We start from the raw sequence: 13,378 nt of genomic DNA, 5'->3' as shown, positions 1-13,378 counted from the left end.
AAGTTATGAAGGAATTTCTGTGTTACCAAATTCATAAGATCCTATAATTATGCAATGAAATCCTTTTCTCAATCTCACTCTTCCTCTTTCCTGTTTCTTCCTCTTTAGTCTTCCCCTCTATTTAAATATGTTTACACTATGAATCATGGACTGCGAACTTGTTAGCATTTAGTTTTCATTTAAAGTCAGATTGAGTGGTTGATTTCCATTCTGAACCTCCGTATGAAAATTTTCTCAGCCCTCAATGAACAATAACTGTCTTTATAGAAGTTCTTACATCTTAAGCTTACAAAGATAAGCTGAGAGGAATTACATAATTTCATTAATAACATTGAAAAGTATTCAGATTCATTTGGTTTCAATTCATATGTTTAAATATCCTGACGGTTCATTTTACTTTGATATCTGCATTCTATCCTTATAAAGGAACTTGACAATTTGTTTGATTGGTAAGAAATGTATTGAAAGATTAACAAATGACTAAGAGAGAAAACCGAAAAAGAGAGAGAGGAGATGGTGGGAGGGAGAAAGAGGGAAAATATTGCAGTCCTCTGAGAAAATAAAAATATGCTAGAAACGAGTATTAGCTGCTACGTTATGTAGAAGTCACAGAAGAGAAAGAGAGAGAAAATTACTTCTTCTGAAAGGTGACCATACAGAAGAAGGCAATGAGACGAAAGGCAACGCCATAAGCGATTAAGATCGATATACAAAGCCCCCAATCGCCAATCTCATAGTTACTCTTGAGAAGAGACCCGCAGCGGGTTACCAGCCAGACCCCGGAATACCTGAAGAAGAAGAGACCCATAAGAGATAAAATAGTTATCATTATTTGATACACTCTCCGCAAAAATGTCAAATTTTTTGACTTTCTGCAAACCTCTCAGCATTTGATATCACAAAGGCCTCCAGGGCCCACTTGGTGTAGCACAAGTCTGCTAACGTCCTCACACTCAGGGTTTGCTGTTGAGTGGCTATTAGAGTCAGAACTATAGGAAGAAGAACAGACCACTGCAATGAACAACGAAAACCATGAGTACAGTCTTAATGAAGGAAAATGACAGAGAAGTTCTAAGTTGAGTAATCCATGGTGTACCCACCATCTGGGCTGAGCCTGGTTGGAAAAAATTGGCAAACGCATACGCTATCCCGGTGACGCAGTAAACTAATGCCACCAGAATAATGTAGTTGTCTGTAATGGAGGACCTTGGATTGTTGAAAAAGTAGAACATCGATAGGTAAACAATGGGCTTGATAAGCGTATTGAAATGATCTATGGTATCTTTTGCCATGAAATAGGCTAGAGAGCTCATTCCAGACGCGCTCTCTCGCCAGTAATGCAACGTCTCCTGGGTGAAGGATCTTAAGGCTCCTATTTTGCACAAAAGAGCTGCAGATTGGACAAATGGCCCCATTAGAAGGTCCGCAAGTTTATTTTGTAATGAACTCCAGCTAAAAAGGGAAACCTTCGGTTCATATTTTATGAAAAAAAAAGTTTCTCTAGGACCTCTTTTTGGATCTAATCTTATTAAGAATATTGTTAAAAACGAAATTCTACATAATCATGCGTGGTTGACACTTTCAGTAAATGGAAACAATGTCAAAACTCGAGGATGCGCTTACATATCTCCACAGTTACTCAAGAGATTTCCAGAAAGGATGATTCTTCTAATGAATATGTTCCAACCTATGTAAACTCATATTCAGATGTAAAGTCGACTTAGCTCTATCATGGATTGACGTTTTTTTGTGTATGGAGCACGCTGTAACTTCACTAACTATGAACTTGATTTATTTAATCAAGAAGATATTTTCTGTCACGGAATGACATTTTCAGGAAAAAAAAATCAACCTTGGCGAGACAATCATGCAAATATTGGATAACCACATCGTAGGTTCAAAAGAATATTCATGGATTGTAGGATCTATAACCAAAAAAAGGGCCTCATCAGGGACCTACTATTTTTTCTAATAGAAGACGTACCACTGTGAGGCTTTACTGAATATTCATGTGCAAAATAGACAAATTTTAGGCATTCAAAAGTTGGGTGAATTAAAGTACCTCAAGTGCTTACTTTAATTCATTCGTTATTGTTTTTAAAATAAAAAGTTTTTTTACTGATTAACAATTTCTCCAGTATGACTTCTTCATAAAAAAATATTTGATAACATTTTTTAAAACTATTTTACTGGTTCTACAAAAATATTTAGAGAACTCATCACCTGTTCCGAGTTAAGAGAGAAGAGGAACTTACAGACAGCAATCACGGTGTACGTATAGCCAAGAGCTCCGAAGGTCTCATCGTCAACTTTGGCCAATGTTCCTAGGAACACCCCAGCCAATAGCAAAATAATAAAATCAATGAACTGTATCCGTGCCTCCCGCAGGCGTTGCTTTCCAACCCTGTGGACACCAAAATCGAAATCTAGATTGAGCTCGTTGACTAAACAACTCTGTTTCCGACTAAATTTGTATTAACCCAAGTATAAATCTCATTCTAGGATTGGGCGAACCTTCCGAGGAAATATCTGTACTGCCGGAAGACCCCTGGTGTCCTCCGGTTGGAAAGATCATGTGTTCTTGAGAAATTATGCTCAATGTTGTCTTTCTTCTGCTCGACTATGCACTTAACGTCACCCCAAAGTTCCCCAGCGATCGATGGCACCGGTTCTGATCCTCCACCCAAGCTCTCATCTCTCACCAAACCATCGTTGGCATTTTGAAGCATGTCTGGTGGGATATCGTAGTTGTTGTGTTGCATCCATTTGATAGGGAGCTGCTTGTAGTTGATGCCAGAGCTTGTGCTGGGTCTCACCATCCCTTCAAGAATATCGATGAAGTGGTCAGGGGGGTTTACTCTCTCCGGAACATTTATCCCAATGCCAGAGAAGTATTCTTCCACTTTTTTCACGGATCCATGGTAAACAGTGAGACCTCCCTTGGCTAGGAGTATTAGATCGTCGAACATCTTGAATAAAGTGTAGCTGAAATGAAGAATAACAGATTGAGAGAGAATCAATAGGTCAGCAATTTAGTGACATCGATAATTTCTGGTCACTTCATATGACAATATTGAAACATTTTCATGGGAATGAAAATTAATGGCAGTATTTTGACACTTTTGACAAGAGTTTTGAACTATCTGACAAGTCGAACCGCGGACACTTTTTTATAAACATGCGTGTGAAAACCGTTTATTGTCAACGGACAATTCATGACGCTTTTGACAAGAGTTTTGAACTGTCTGACAAGACGAACCACGGACACTTTTTTATAAACATGCGTGTCAAAACCGTTTATTGTCAACGGAAAATTCATAAATCCATCTGTGGTAATGATGAAAATATTCATGAACTGTTTTCATGCACACTCGTTATACAAATACACTCATCCAAGGATTTTACGCACGAGCTGTCCATATGATGAAGATGTCAATTCCAACGCCGAAATGCTACTTCATGATTTTTTTCATGAACACAGTCATTCAGTGGTTTTGATAAATCGATGTTAGTAATAGTTGAGCAGCTGAGCTCAATGATGATCTGACCAACCATTTAACGAATTATTTTCAAGGACCCTGATTTCGTCCTGCCGAGACGAAACTCTCAAAAGATACGCCAATGACGATGATAAACTGCAATTTCATAAGTTATGTTCATAGACAAATGATGGGAAAGTTACCTGGGTTGGTGGATCACCGTGATGATATTGACCCCCTCCAAGGCCTCACGGCGAAGTGCTCTGAGAAGAAGCTGGGAAGAAGCACTGTCCAAGCCTGAGGTGGGTTCGTCGAGGATCAACAAGGATGGCTCCATCACCATCTCTAATCCAACGTTGACCCGCTTCCTCTGACCCCCGGATATTCCTCTCTTCTCCACAGTTCCAACAAGAGAATCTCTAACCGGCTGAAGCCCTAGAGATTCAATCACTCTCTCAACCACCAAGACCTTGTCGGCCTTGGACAAATCGTCTGGAAGCCTGCAAGAACAAGATGCAAATCGAGACTGAACAGTCCACCAGAAATCTTAAAGATCAATCCGATGGATATCTTATATTGTTTAGGAAACCCTCGCTCAAATTTTCTATCTATATAGTCAAGTTTCTTGTTTGACAGAATTTGCAATCCTCTTTCATCTTGGTTCCTGGCTGATGAATTACCGCTTTTGCATTAAAATGAATGATCAGTTTTTCTTTAATGGCCTCAGCGCAATTAAATAAAGTGGAACATATTAAAGATACTATAATAAAGAAAGATAAAATCCCATTTTTATTACATACACCGCCTCCTGCCAGCGTCATCAATCACTGAGATATAAGGGAACTGGTCAGCTAATACGCATCGAGCAGCCAGGGTTAAAGATGGTCTCAGGATCAAACATGACGTCTCAATCTCCACGGTATTACGACAAGAAATATCCTATAAAACACCATCAATATGTGACACAAAAAATGCAGAAGTAAACGACGATCTCGAGCTCTGTCTCTTTCTCCCTCTATTTCTCTCTTCTTTTCGCTTCTCCTTTCTTCATTTCTTCATAAAATAAACTCTAAAATATGGGAACTTACATCCATTCACTCCTGCATGGACATGAATTACTACATGCATACATTTGTGCGTATATAAGATGTAAGAGATTGATCGACGAAGGATGCTGAAGGAAGCGACCGTACCTACATCTTGCGCTGAACCAGAGGTTCTCCTCCACAGTCAAGTTTCCGTGCACGACATCATCCTGTGGGACGAATCCGATGATCTTCTTGTACGAATGAATAGACTCTATCTTCCCGTTTATGAGAACCAATCCCGACATCTCGCATCCTGTAGCCTTCCCTGCCAGCGCGTTGAGAAACGTCGTCTTCCCCGCGCCGGAAGGGCCCATGACAGCCGTCACCCGCCCTGCCGTTATCTTGCCCGTCACGCACCTGATGAGATTCTTCTTCTTCCCCTTTAACGTGAGAGTTAGATCCTTGAACGCTATCTCGATCGTCAGCCGCTTCCTGATATCGGTGTCCGTCGCCATGGAAATCACTCCCGAGAAAGTTAAGTTTTTGTTCTGCTGCTGCAGCGCCTTCTCCTTCTCGATCTGCCCGTAAGCGTATTTAAATATTTGGCTTCGCGTGTGCATCTGCTTCCCCTTGGGCATGTTCTTCTTGATGTTCTTGTCTCCGATCTCTAGGTTGAATCCTTCGTCGCCTTCAGGGTTGTCCTCGAGCGAGCGCATCATCTTCGTAAGCTTGCTCGGTTCTTTGCTGTTCGGCGGCGAAGATGAACTGGAGCCGGGAAACTGAGGCGGCGATTGGGAATCATCTGATCCGAATCTGCTGAACCCGGGTATCTTCAGTTGTTCTCGGATGGATTTCTTTCTTGAAAATGTGCGAGAGAGCTGCGTTTGTAGGCCCACGGCGTGTTTCTTGGCTATGTCTTTTGCCGCCTTCCATCGTTCCCTGGCCTGCGCGGTTTCTCTTGCGCTTCTCGCTGCTGCTTCCCGGGACTTGGCTTGCTGTCTCTCGCGGCTCGTGAGAATTTGATCGGAGAAATTGTAAATGATTAGCAGAAGCAACCCCAGCGCGAACTGCCGCAGAAGATAATTTCAATGTGCTTTCTATAGTCTATGTTGTGGGGAAGGGGAGGAAGAGGGCACAATATTTTTGCAAAATAGCACGTACATGAGATAAAACAGAGCTAGCCTAAAGTAATGAATTTTAATCAATTACTTTTATTTCTTAGGTAAAGAAGTATGAGATCAGGAAGTTCATTTAACCTTTTCAGGTTTACTATAATTAATCGGTGAAGAATTCCTAAGATAGCAAATTTTTTAAACAAAAAAAATTCTGGTAGATACTGATTTCAAGCAGAAATCGATTAAAATGAACTATTTAATGATTGAAATGCTTTGTCGATAGATAAATTTTAAGTCAGCGGCGATTGATACCGTATGTCCGTGGATGGGAATGGAGGCATTTGATCATAAAATGAAATTATGATCCAACCGGTTCTAGTTTGAGGCATGATGGGAACTTAAATATCCTTTCAATTTTAGCAGAAAAAAGATATGATGAGAATATTTCGTTAAAGTATCCTTTCTATACGACGTTGAAATTTTTGTTGACGGAACAAATTTAAACTAAAAATCATTTCTCTTGCTTGAAATTCAATGAAACAAACAAGAGAAAATAAGATTCAAGATTACTCACAATTAGTAGTACACCGAAAAGAGTGATGTCTTGATTCGATGATCTTAGCGCACAAGAGCTCTTTTTGAAGCACCCTGATAATTTTCAATTGAAGTCAAAAGAATGATTCGCGACGAAGAGGATTTAAAATACCTGGAGAGTTCTAAATAGAATTGTACGGATTAAATCCTACCAAGATGACGAGAATTACTTCAACTACAGATTAAATTTGATAAGTAATTATCAAAATTCGCGTAGGTGATTATAGTATTTATCAAACAACTTTTCCACCTCGTGAAAAAGTCATAAAGATTAATGAAGTCTCCTACAGAACTGACTCAGAAGCAAGACAAAAATAAAATGAAATTTTATTTTGACGTACTATTCTGAGAGGTAGATCCCATCCTGCAGTAATGCCTGAAATTTTCCCAAAAATAAGCGTGTTATTTAAACATTAAGATAGACAGTCTATACATTTTTGCGGGAAACTAACGAAGAAACAATACCCTCTGCTACAGGGGATCTTTTTAGTGGTGCTTGGGCAGTAGAATCCCGCAGGGCAAAAAATCTCGCTACTACTGCCGACATCAGCCCATAGATCAGCACCACCGCAGGTGTGGTTCATTCGGCCAGGGGGCAGTTGGTAATTGTATCTACAGAACGAATCGGTAGGAATATCAGAGATTGGAAAGGGAAAATAGACGAGTGGTGAAACGCTGGGAGAGTTAAGAAGTGGGCAAAAATCACTCACGGATCGCATAGACCGGAGGTCTTGTTCAGTTTTGCCATCGGGCAATACGCGCCCAAGGGGCAGGCTTCATTCGAGAAGAAGAGAAATATCAGCCAAAGAAGATGTAAAGTTTCATAGAAGCAAATAATCGGTGCAAATGATTTCAGAAAAACCAGAGGAATTTCCACGTTTCGTGGCATTTGGCTTTCTTTTGTTAAGAACCATACCAGACCTTATCACCCACGTTTATTAGATTAAATAAATATAACCCAAGAGGAAAAAGTTGGTTGAGCCGGTTATAGAGAGACAGCCAGAAAGGCAGAAATTTAGAGAAGTCAAAGCCTGATCTTACGTATCATGCAAGTGATTCCATGTGGGCAGAAGAAGCCAGGGCAGCAGGGATGGCAATCGAGAACCCTAGACGGCATGATCTTGGAATAAAGATCGATCTTGTGATCTGCCCCCGCACTGCATGCCCATCCTGGTTCGCACCCAGCCGCCCATGATGTCAGATTACAATTCTTGTTCGGCTTCAGGACATTGCTCTTCCCTCCGTTCTCGTAGAAATTGGAGAAATAGAACTTGATCTCTGCTGATGTGCATACTCTCTGCATCATGTCCCCTGACGATCACGTCAACGAAGATCTCAGACGATTTGGGTGAGCGCTACTGTATGCTTTTAATAGGCTTTAAAAAGTTATTGAAATGATTATTGGCCATGATTCTGTAATGTATGCTTCTGAGCGCCTAATTTGTAGTTCGTTCTTCGATTGAGCCGATCGTAATTAAGATAAACGGGGAGACGGAACGAGTGTTCGTTGAAGGAACGAAGCACCGTCTTTCGCAACGCAGATCTCAAACTTTTGCACGAGGCGATCAAAGACGTTATGCATTTTTTCCGGAGTACTTTTAGGTTAATTTTCTGGTAGAATTATGATCTACGCTTCAAGCCAACTAACGGCGTTCATAATGAACCGAACATGAGAAGAAAAAAGGCGAGATTAGCTGCAGATAATCCAGGCACCTCTGGTTTGCTTGATACAATCAGTTAAGAAACCTAAATCGGAAGAGAAGTTGAAAGCTCCATTCCAATCGTTATCCCTGAAACGCCATTACCAGTAAAAAAGCAAGAAAAATTAACTCTTGCGCTGACACATATCAAAGCAATAAAAATTCAATAGTTCCTCGGCGTACTTGTCCTTGACGCAGAAGCCCAGACGATTACCGATGTCGGCCGCGAATGTATCTGTTAGATTGGAGAGCTTGCTATAGATAACGCTCGTGATGAACTGGTTCACGCTCGGATTGTCGATGCGTGCACCGCTGTAGTCATCGTCCTGGCACCTCGCTAGCGGTGCATTTGATGATAGAAGGACGATAACAGCGGCAAAGAAAACTAAGGAAACGCTGCCAGTCGTCTCCATCTCTCGTTTCACCTGAGGCGGCGCCATGACATTGCTCCTCCGACGGCGAGACGATCAACCTAAGCTCAGAAATGGCTGACCGTTGGTGATGATGGACAAAGGTAGGCCCCGGAGAGCCATAGAGTCGGCTCTAATTCTGGGTCAGGGACGGAGAGAGAGAAAGAGAGAGAGAGAGAGAGAGAGAGAGAGATTGTAAGGCGGGGAGAGACCGAGGACCGAACATTCCGGAAGAGAAGCCATGCATGCGTCGTTGTCCACGCAGAACCAGGTTTCAATTTGCTTGAGAGAAGCCATGGAAATGCATGGCGTATAGGAGGGAAGAAGGCCCCCTTTGTATTCATCTTCTTCCTGTTACAACCGAAATCTTGGTAGATCAGAGTTCCTTACGTAGTCAAGCCAACAAACCTACATCTCATTAGATATTATTCAGTCATCACAATTTGACCCAGGATAAGCGACACCAATGCCCACCCAGGTCAAAAAATCTCTGTTTCTAAGTTTCATTCGGCGGTTATATCAGTATATCTGATTTCACACCATATGAGGCTAATCTAAAAAATGTGGTGTTTTTTCACTTCCTACAGAAAATCGCGGTAGATCAGAGTTCTTGGAGTTGTTTGCATACGTTTCATTACTTCTAATTCATTGAATCTTCGTCTAGAGTTCCATCGAAGTCCGACTGCCTCCAACCACATCGAACTCTTAGTTTTTTCGTTTCTTTCGACAGTTTTATCGTGTTATACCAGATTTTATACTACAAGACATTACGGTAGAAAAGACGGATACAACGGCAGCAAGGGAGTGAATGATCGCTGACGCCAACTTTAATATTGCCGTGTGCTTAGAGACGGCAGAAGCGTGCCGCAGGCGGCACAACGTGCATGGCTCCCGTTGGCAATAACAAAAGTCAACCCTCACGTGCATGTCTGACCTTTTACCACGCCATTTTCCATGCGGAAGATTTGAGAGCACGAAGGTCAAATCAACTGTTACCGCATCGGTCTGTAGCGTGGTCAGCTGCTGATGCTAGAATCCAAGAAACGAGAATAAAATAGAAGTATTAGAAACAAGGAAAGAAAAACGAAACTTGAATGAAGAAGGTTGTTTCTTGTGGAAAAGAGAAACTTGAACAAGCAGGGAAAAAGCATTAAACTTGAATAAAGAAAGTTGTTTCTTCAATGAAAAGGAATTTTGAATAAACGGAAGGAAAGAAAACTCGAATAAGGTTTCCAGAAAGAAAAGTGAATGCCCAACAAAGCTGAAAGAAAAAGAACCCAGTTTCATATTTTAGATGACCGGGGTCGCGTGTCGTTTTGGGAAATGAATAGAGAGGGAAAGAAGTTGTGTAGGAAGTGGATGACTATGACTTCTTTGTCGCTTGTTTCTCACTGGGTGACAGAACGTCGCGAGAGAGGCGCAAGCCGATGTAGTTCAATGTAACAGGCAGGATAAGAGAGGGGGACCAAAGGCAGATTTCCTCGACTTCTGTCATTAATGCACCGCGCAGTGCCTGCTACCCTTCTCCGCTTCCACAGTGGCGAAGCAGAAACCCCACTAAATCATCCACCAGCTCATTTCCCATTAAAGCTTCTGCTGGGCACAGGGATAGAGAGAAATGGAATATATATATGTAATTCAATTTGATCAAGTATCATTTAAATCCCCGTTGAAATGATTCGATTATGTTAACATTGGGATTAAGGGATTTAAATCTGGACTTTGTTTGTACGTGTAGAAAGTTCGTTCCATTAAAGCTGGACTCTAGAGATTTAAATTGCCCTCATGGGGCACACAATATCTCTCTGGCATTCCATTACTACTGAGACTTTGGTTTCTTGATTTGTCTTTCTGGCATCTCATGTATTCGTGTATGTTTTATTTATTGGTTTTATTCATATTTGAGAATATATGCTAGCGTACTTAAGCTCTAAAATGACAAGGACGCCAAAGAGTACTTTAAGAGAGGAGGGTAGTTTTTTAGGGTTAGAGAGAGGATATAAAAATGGCGTGGGCACCACCTAAAAGACCGTAAGAGAGGCAGGCTGGATTGATATAATATCGGAGGCTGGAATCCCGAGGGTGCTGTTTTATTCTCCACTCCCTCATCAATGCAATGCTACGAATCTTCCAACTCTGCCATCGCTGCAGCCAGCTCAGAGCAAGTTAAATTCCTAGGCAAGAAAGATATACCCGATTTATCCTTTTCATCTTGTCCGCTTGCTTTATTTTCCAGCTTCGGATTTGTAAAGCTCGTCGCCATGGAAGGAAGGCCGAGGAAGATGAGGATAGATCATCCGCCTAAGCCAAAGACGCAGACTGAGAGAAAGAGGATTCCAGTAGTCTACTACCTTTGTCGAAACATGCATCTAGACCAGCCTCATTTCATTGAGGTACCTTGCTCTTCAGAAGCGTTATATCTCAAAGGTAAGACTGAAGTTCTTCCAAGCGTTCTTCCCATAGATACGCCGGCGACCTCTGATTTTCCCGCTGTTCTTGCCCAGATGTGATCAACAGGTTGAATTCTTTGCGGGGGAAAGGCATGGCTGCAATGTACTCCTGGTCTTGCAAGAGGTAATTCATTCCTCTGGTTTCGCCATTGATGAAAACAATAATGGTAAACAAGTTGAGAATGACTGCGGGAACTCAGGCTCTACAAGGGGGGATTCGTGTGGCAAGATCTCGCGGAGGACGATCCCATTCCACCAGCCCAAGAAAATGAGTACGTTCTCAAGGGATCAGAGCGCATGAATTTATCTTCTTCTGGTAAATCTTCTACAGTACTTTAAATTTTGGCTTGAATGATTGTTTAACATCTAAGAATAAGACAACGGAAACCTATTTTCAGATCATCCGAAGGCCTTCAGCCGTCTACAGCGAGTATCTCCTTCTTTGTCTAGCCCTGAGCTGCCGGCGAAAGCGGCGGCGCCACCACGGCGGCCACCGGCGCCACCTTCTACGCCGCCGCCAGACGGCGATCACTCGCCATGGCGCTACCGCGGAGCTCTAAGTATTTCAACTCAGACTGATGAAAGAGCCGCTGGACATCGAACGAGGGGCGTTTCAACAGAGGAGACCTCGTCAGACCGCAAATTCGAAGGGAGCTCTGAGATAAGTTCAGACGATATCTCCCCTCCTCCCACGTCATCCAGCGCGTCATCCTCTGCGGGGAAGACAGAGACGCTAGATGCCTTAATCAGAGCCGACGAGAAGAAGACGAGCAGGTTCACCACGTTGGAAGAGGAGGAGCTATCTCTGCCAGCAGCTGCGAAGATCAAGGCCGCTCACGTTCTGATGAATCTCATCACCTGTGGGTCTATCTCTGTCAAGGACGGCCATGGCGGCGGCTTTGTATCGGCGTGCAGGCCGAGAATCGCACGCGAAAAACTTGCGTCGCCGAGTTTATTGCGGTCGAGAATGGAAGAGGACTTAGACGGGCTTTTCATGGACGACAATCCGAGAAACAGGACGGTAAGGAGGATCGAGGAGAAGGAGTACTTCAGCGGCAGCGTGCTCGAGATGAAGAATCGCAAGGACTGCGAAGAGAGTCTCGTTCCCACCCTCAAGCGCTCATCTTCATACAACGCAGAAATGTGCGTGTGCTCTCTCTCTCTCTCTCTCTCTCTCTCTCTCTCTCTCTCTCTCTCTCTCTCTCTCTCTCTCTCTCTCTCTCTCTCTCTCTCTCTCTCTCTCTCTCTCTCTCTCTCTCTCTCTGATTTCTCGCATACAGGAACTCTAACTTGACGGAGGGGGAAACGAAGAAGATGCCAGGAGAGTCAGGAAGACCAAAGGGCCACAGCAGAACTGAGAATAACTCATCCGCAAAGGAGGCGAGGAATGAGAACGAGTACACCGAGAAAGCAACGAGGAGAGAAAGCAAACGACACACGGCAGCCTCTGCCGCCATTAAAGAGCCTTCCTCGAAGTCGGAGTCTTTCCGGGAAAAGGATAGGACATTCAAGATAGAAGAAAGTTAAGCCCTCTCTTCTTCTACCTCCGACTTCTTCAATCTCTCTTACTCTCACATCCCAATCGAACTGACGAGATTGCTATATTTGCTCTTGCAGGCTCACGTCCGGGGCTCGGGTTATAATCCACTCCGCCGCACCGCGACACAGAAGCGACGATAGCTCGAGCTCCTGATACTTTACATCTTCTTCGCCCATCATTTCCTGTACATAATTAAGCAAGTAGTTTTATTTACTTTCAGATTCTCACTCGCGCCCCTGCAACTGCTACTTATCCTTGTCCTGGTTGTATCTTTTGTCAAGATTTAGCTTGGGTTCCAGGTAGAACTCTGAGGCGTATCTGAGTCAAACACAAAGTCAAAGTCAATTACGAAATTTGAAAATCAAAGTAAAATCAATGCCAGTATCGGCTATCTTATTGGGCATACTTCTGCTTGCTTTTGAAGACCCTTAAGTCGTATGGACTTTTTTATCTTATGGGGCACTAGTATTATCTCCCTTAAAAAAAGGGGGCAAAGCTCTCAAAATATGATATGGTTAGATACTGATAAACAAGATGATATCCCGTGATTTCTCCATTGAAAACTAGATAACAATATTCACGAAACCATTGGGCTCTTTATGGAGCTTGAAGTCAAACCATTGGGCTATTGGAATAGAAAGGTAAAGTTTTGATTTTGGGCCTCAAAGGAGAAATTAGAGGGATGTGGACCACGACATCCTTCCATCCAGTTACCCCTTCAATTTCCCTCTTATAAAGAATTATAAAATTCAAAGAATTAAGCCCTCAACTAATGAGAAAATAGCAATAAATAGAAAGGAAATAAATTAATAAATGATGTGAGGGCATTAAATAATAAGTAATCATTCCCTACATAAAAATATTCATCTTCCTTATTTCATCATTCTAGACATCTTCTAATGGAGCGTACCAGCGAGACAAGGCTCTCCAGGATCTGGGTTTTTCAACCTAATTGATGCATGTATTTTGATGAGTTCACACTTTTTCATCATCTTCTTGTAGTTAAAAATGTACGATGCATGTATAATATAAGTATCTAAGTTAAGGGAGAAGCATTGAGGG

General features: G+C 42.4%; 2 protein-coding genes across 2 annotated transcripts; one reads left to right on the top strand and one right to left on the bottom strand.

Moving 5' to 3' along the window:
* Window positions 1–530: 530 nt before the first annotated feature.
* ABCG28 (ABC transporter family protein) lies at window positions 531–7,577 on the bottom strand. The gene is made up of 12 exons (XM_078571510.1): window positions 7,258–7,577; window positions 6,927–6,990; window positions 6,682–6,828; window positions 6,558–6,592; window positions 6,197–6,270; window positions 4,673–5,574; window positions 3,683–3,979; window positions 2,515–2,985; window positions 2,256–2,404; window positions 1,101–1,390; window positions 881–1,011; window positions 531–788 (listed from the first exon to the last, which is right to left on the bottom strand). The coding sequence occupies exons 1-12, from the start codon at window positions 7,520–7,522 to the stop codon at window positions 632–634; spliced, it is 2,982 nt and encodes a 993-aa protein (XP_078427636.1). The 5' UTR covers window positions 7,523–7,577; the 3' UTR covers window positions 531–631.
* A 2,836-nt stretch (window positions 7,578–10,413) lies between these two features.
* LOC144700108 (protein SOSEKI 3-like) lies at window positions 10,414–12,543 on the top strand. The gene is made up of 6 exons (XM_078571507.1): window positions 10,414–10,753; window positions 10,831–10,900; window positions 10,977–11,092; window positions 11,175–11,919; window positions 12,057–12,298; window positions 12,394–12,543. The coding sequence occupies exons 1-6, from the start codon at window positions 10,438–10,440 to the stop codon at window positions 12,417–12,419; spliced, it is 1,515 nt and encodes a 504-aa protein (XP_078427633.1). The 5' UTR covers window positions 10,414–10,437; the 3' UTR covers window positions 12,420–12,543.
* Window positions 12,544–13,378: the final 835 nt, after the last annotated feature.

The sequence above is a fragment of the Wolffia australiana genome, chromosome 2, assembly GCF_029677425.1.
Source record: "Wolffia australiana isolate 7733 chromosome 2, ASM2967742v1".
NCBI lineage: Eukaryota > Viridiplantae > Streptophyta > Magnoliopsida > Alismatales > Araceae > Wolffia > Wolffia australiana.
Note: the sequence above shows the minus strand (reverse complement) of the source record. Positions and strands in the feature narration are given on the sequence as shown.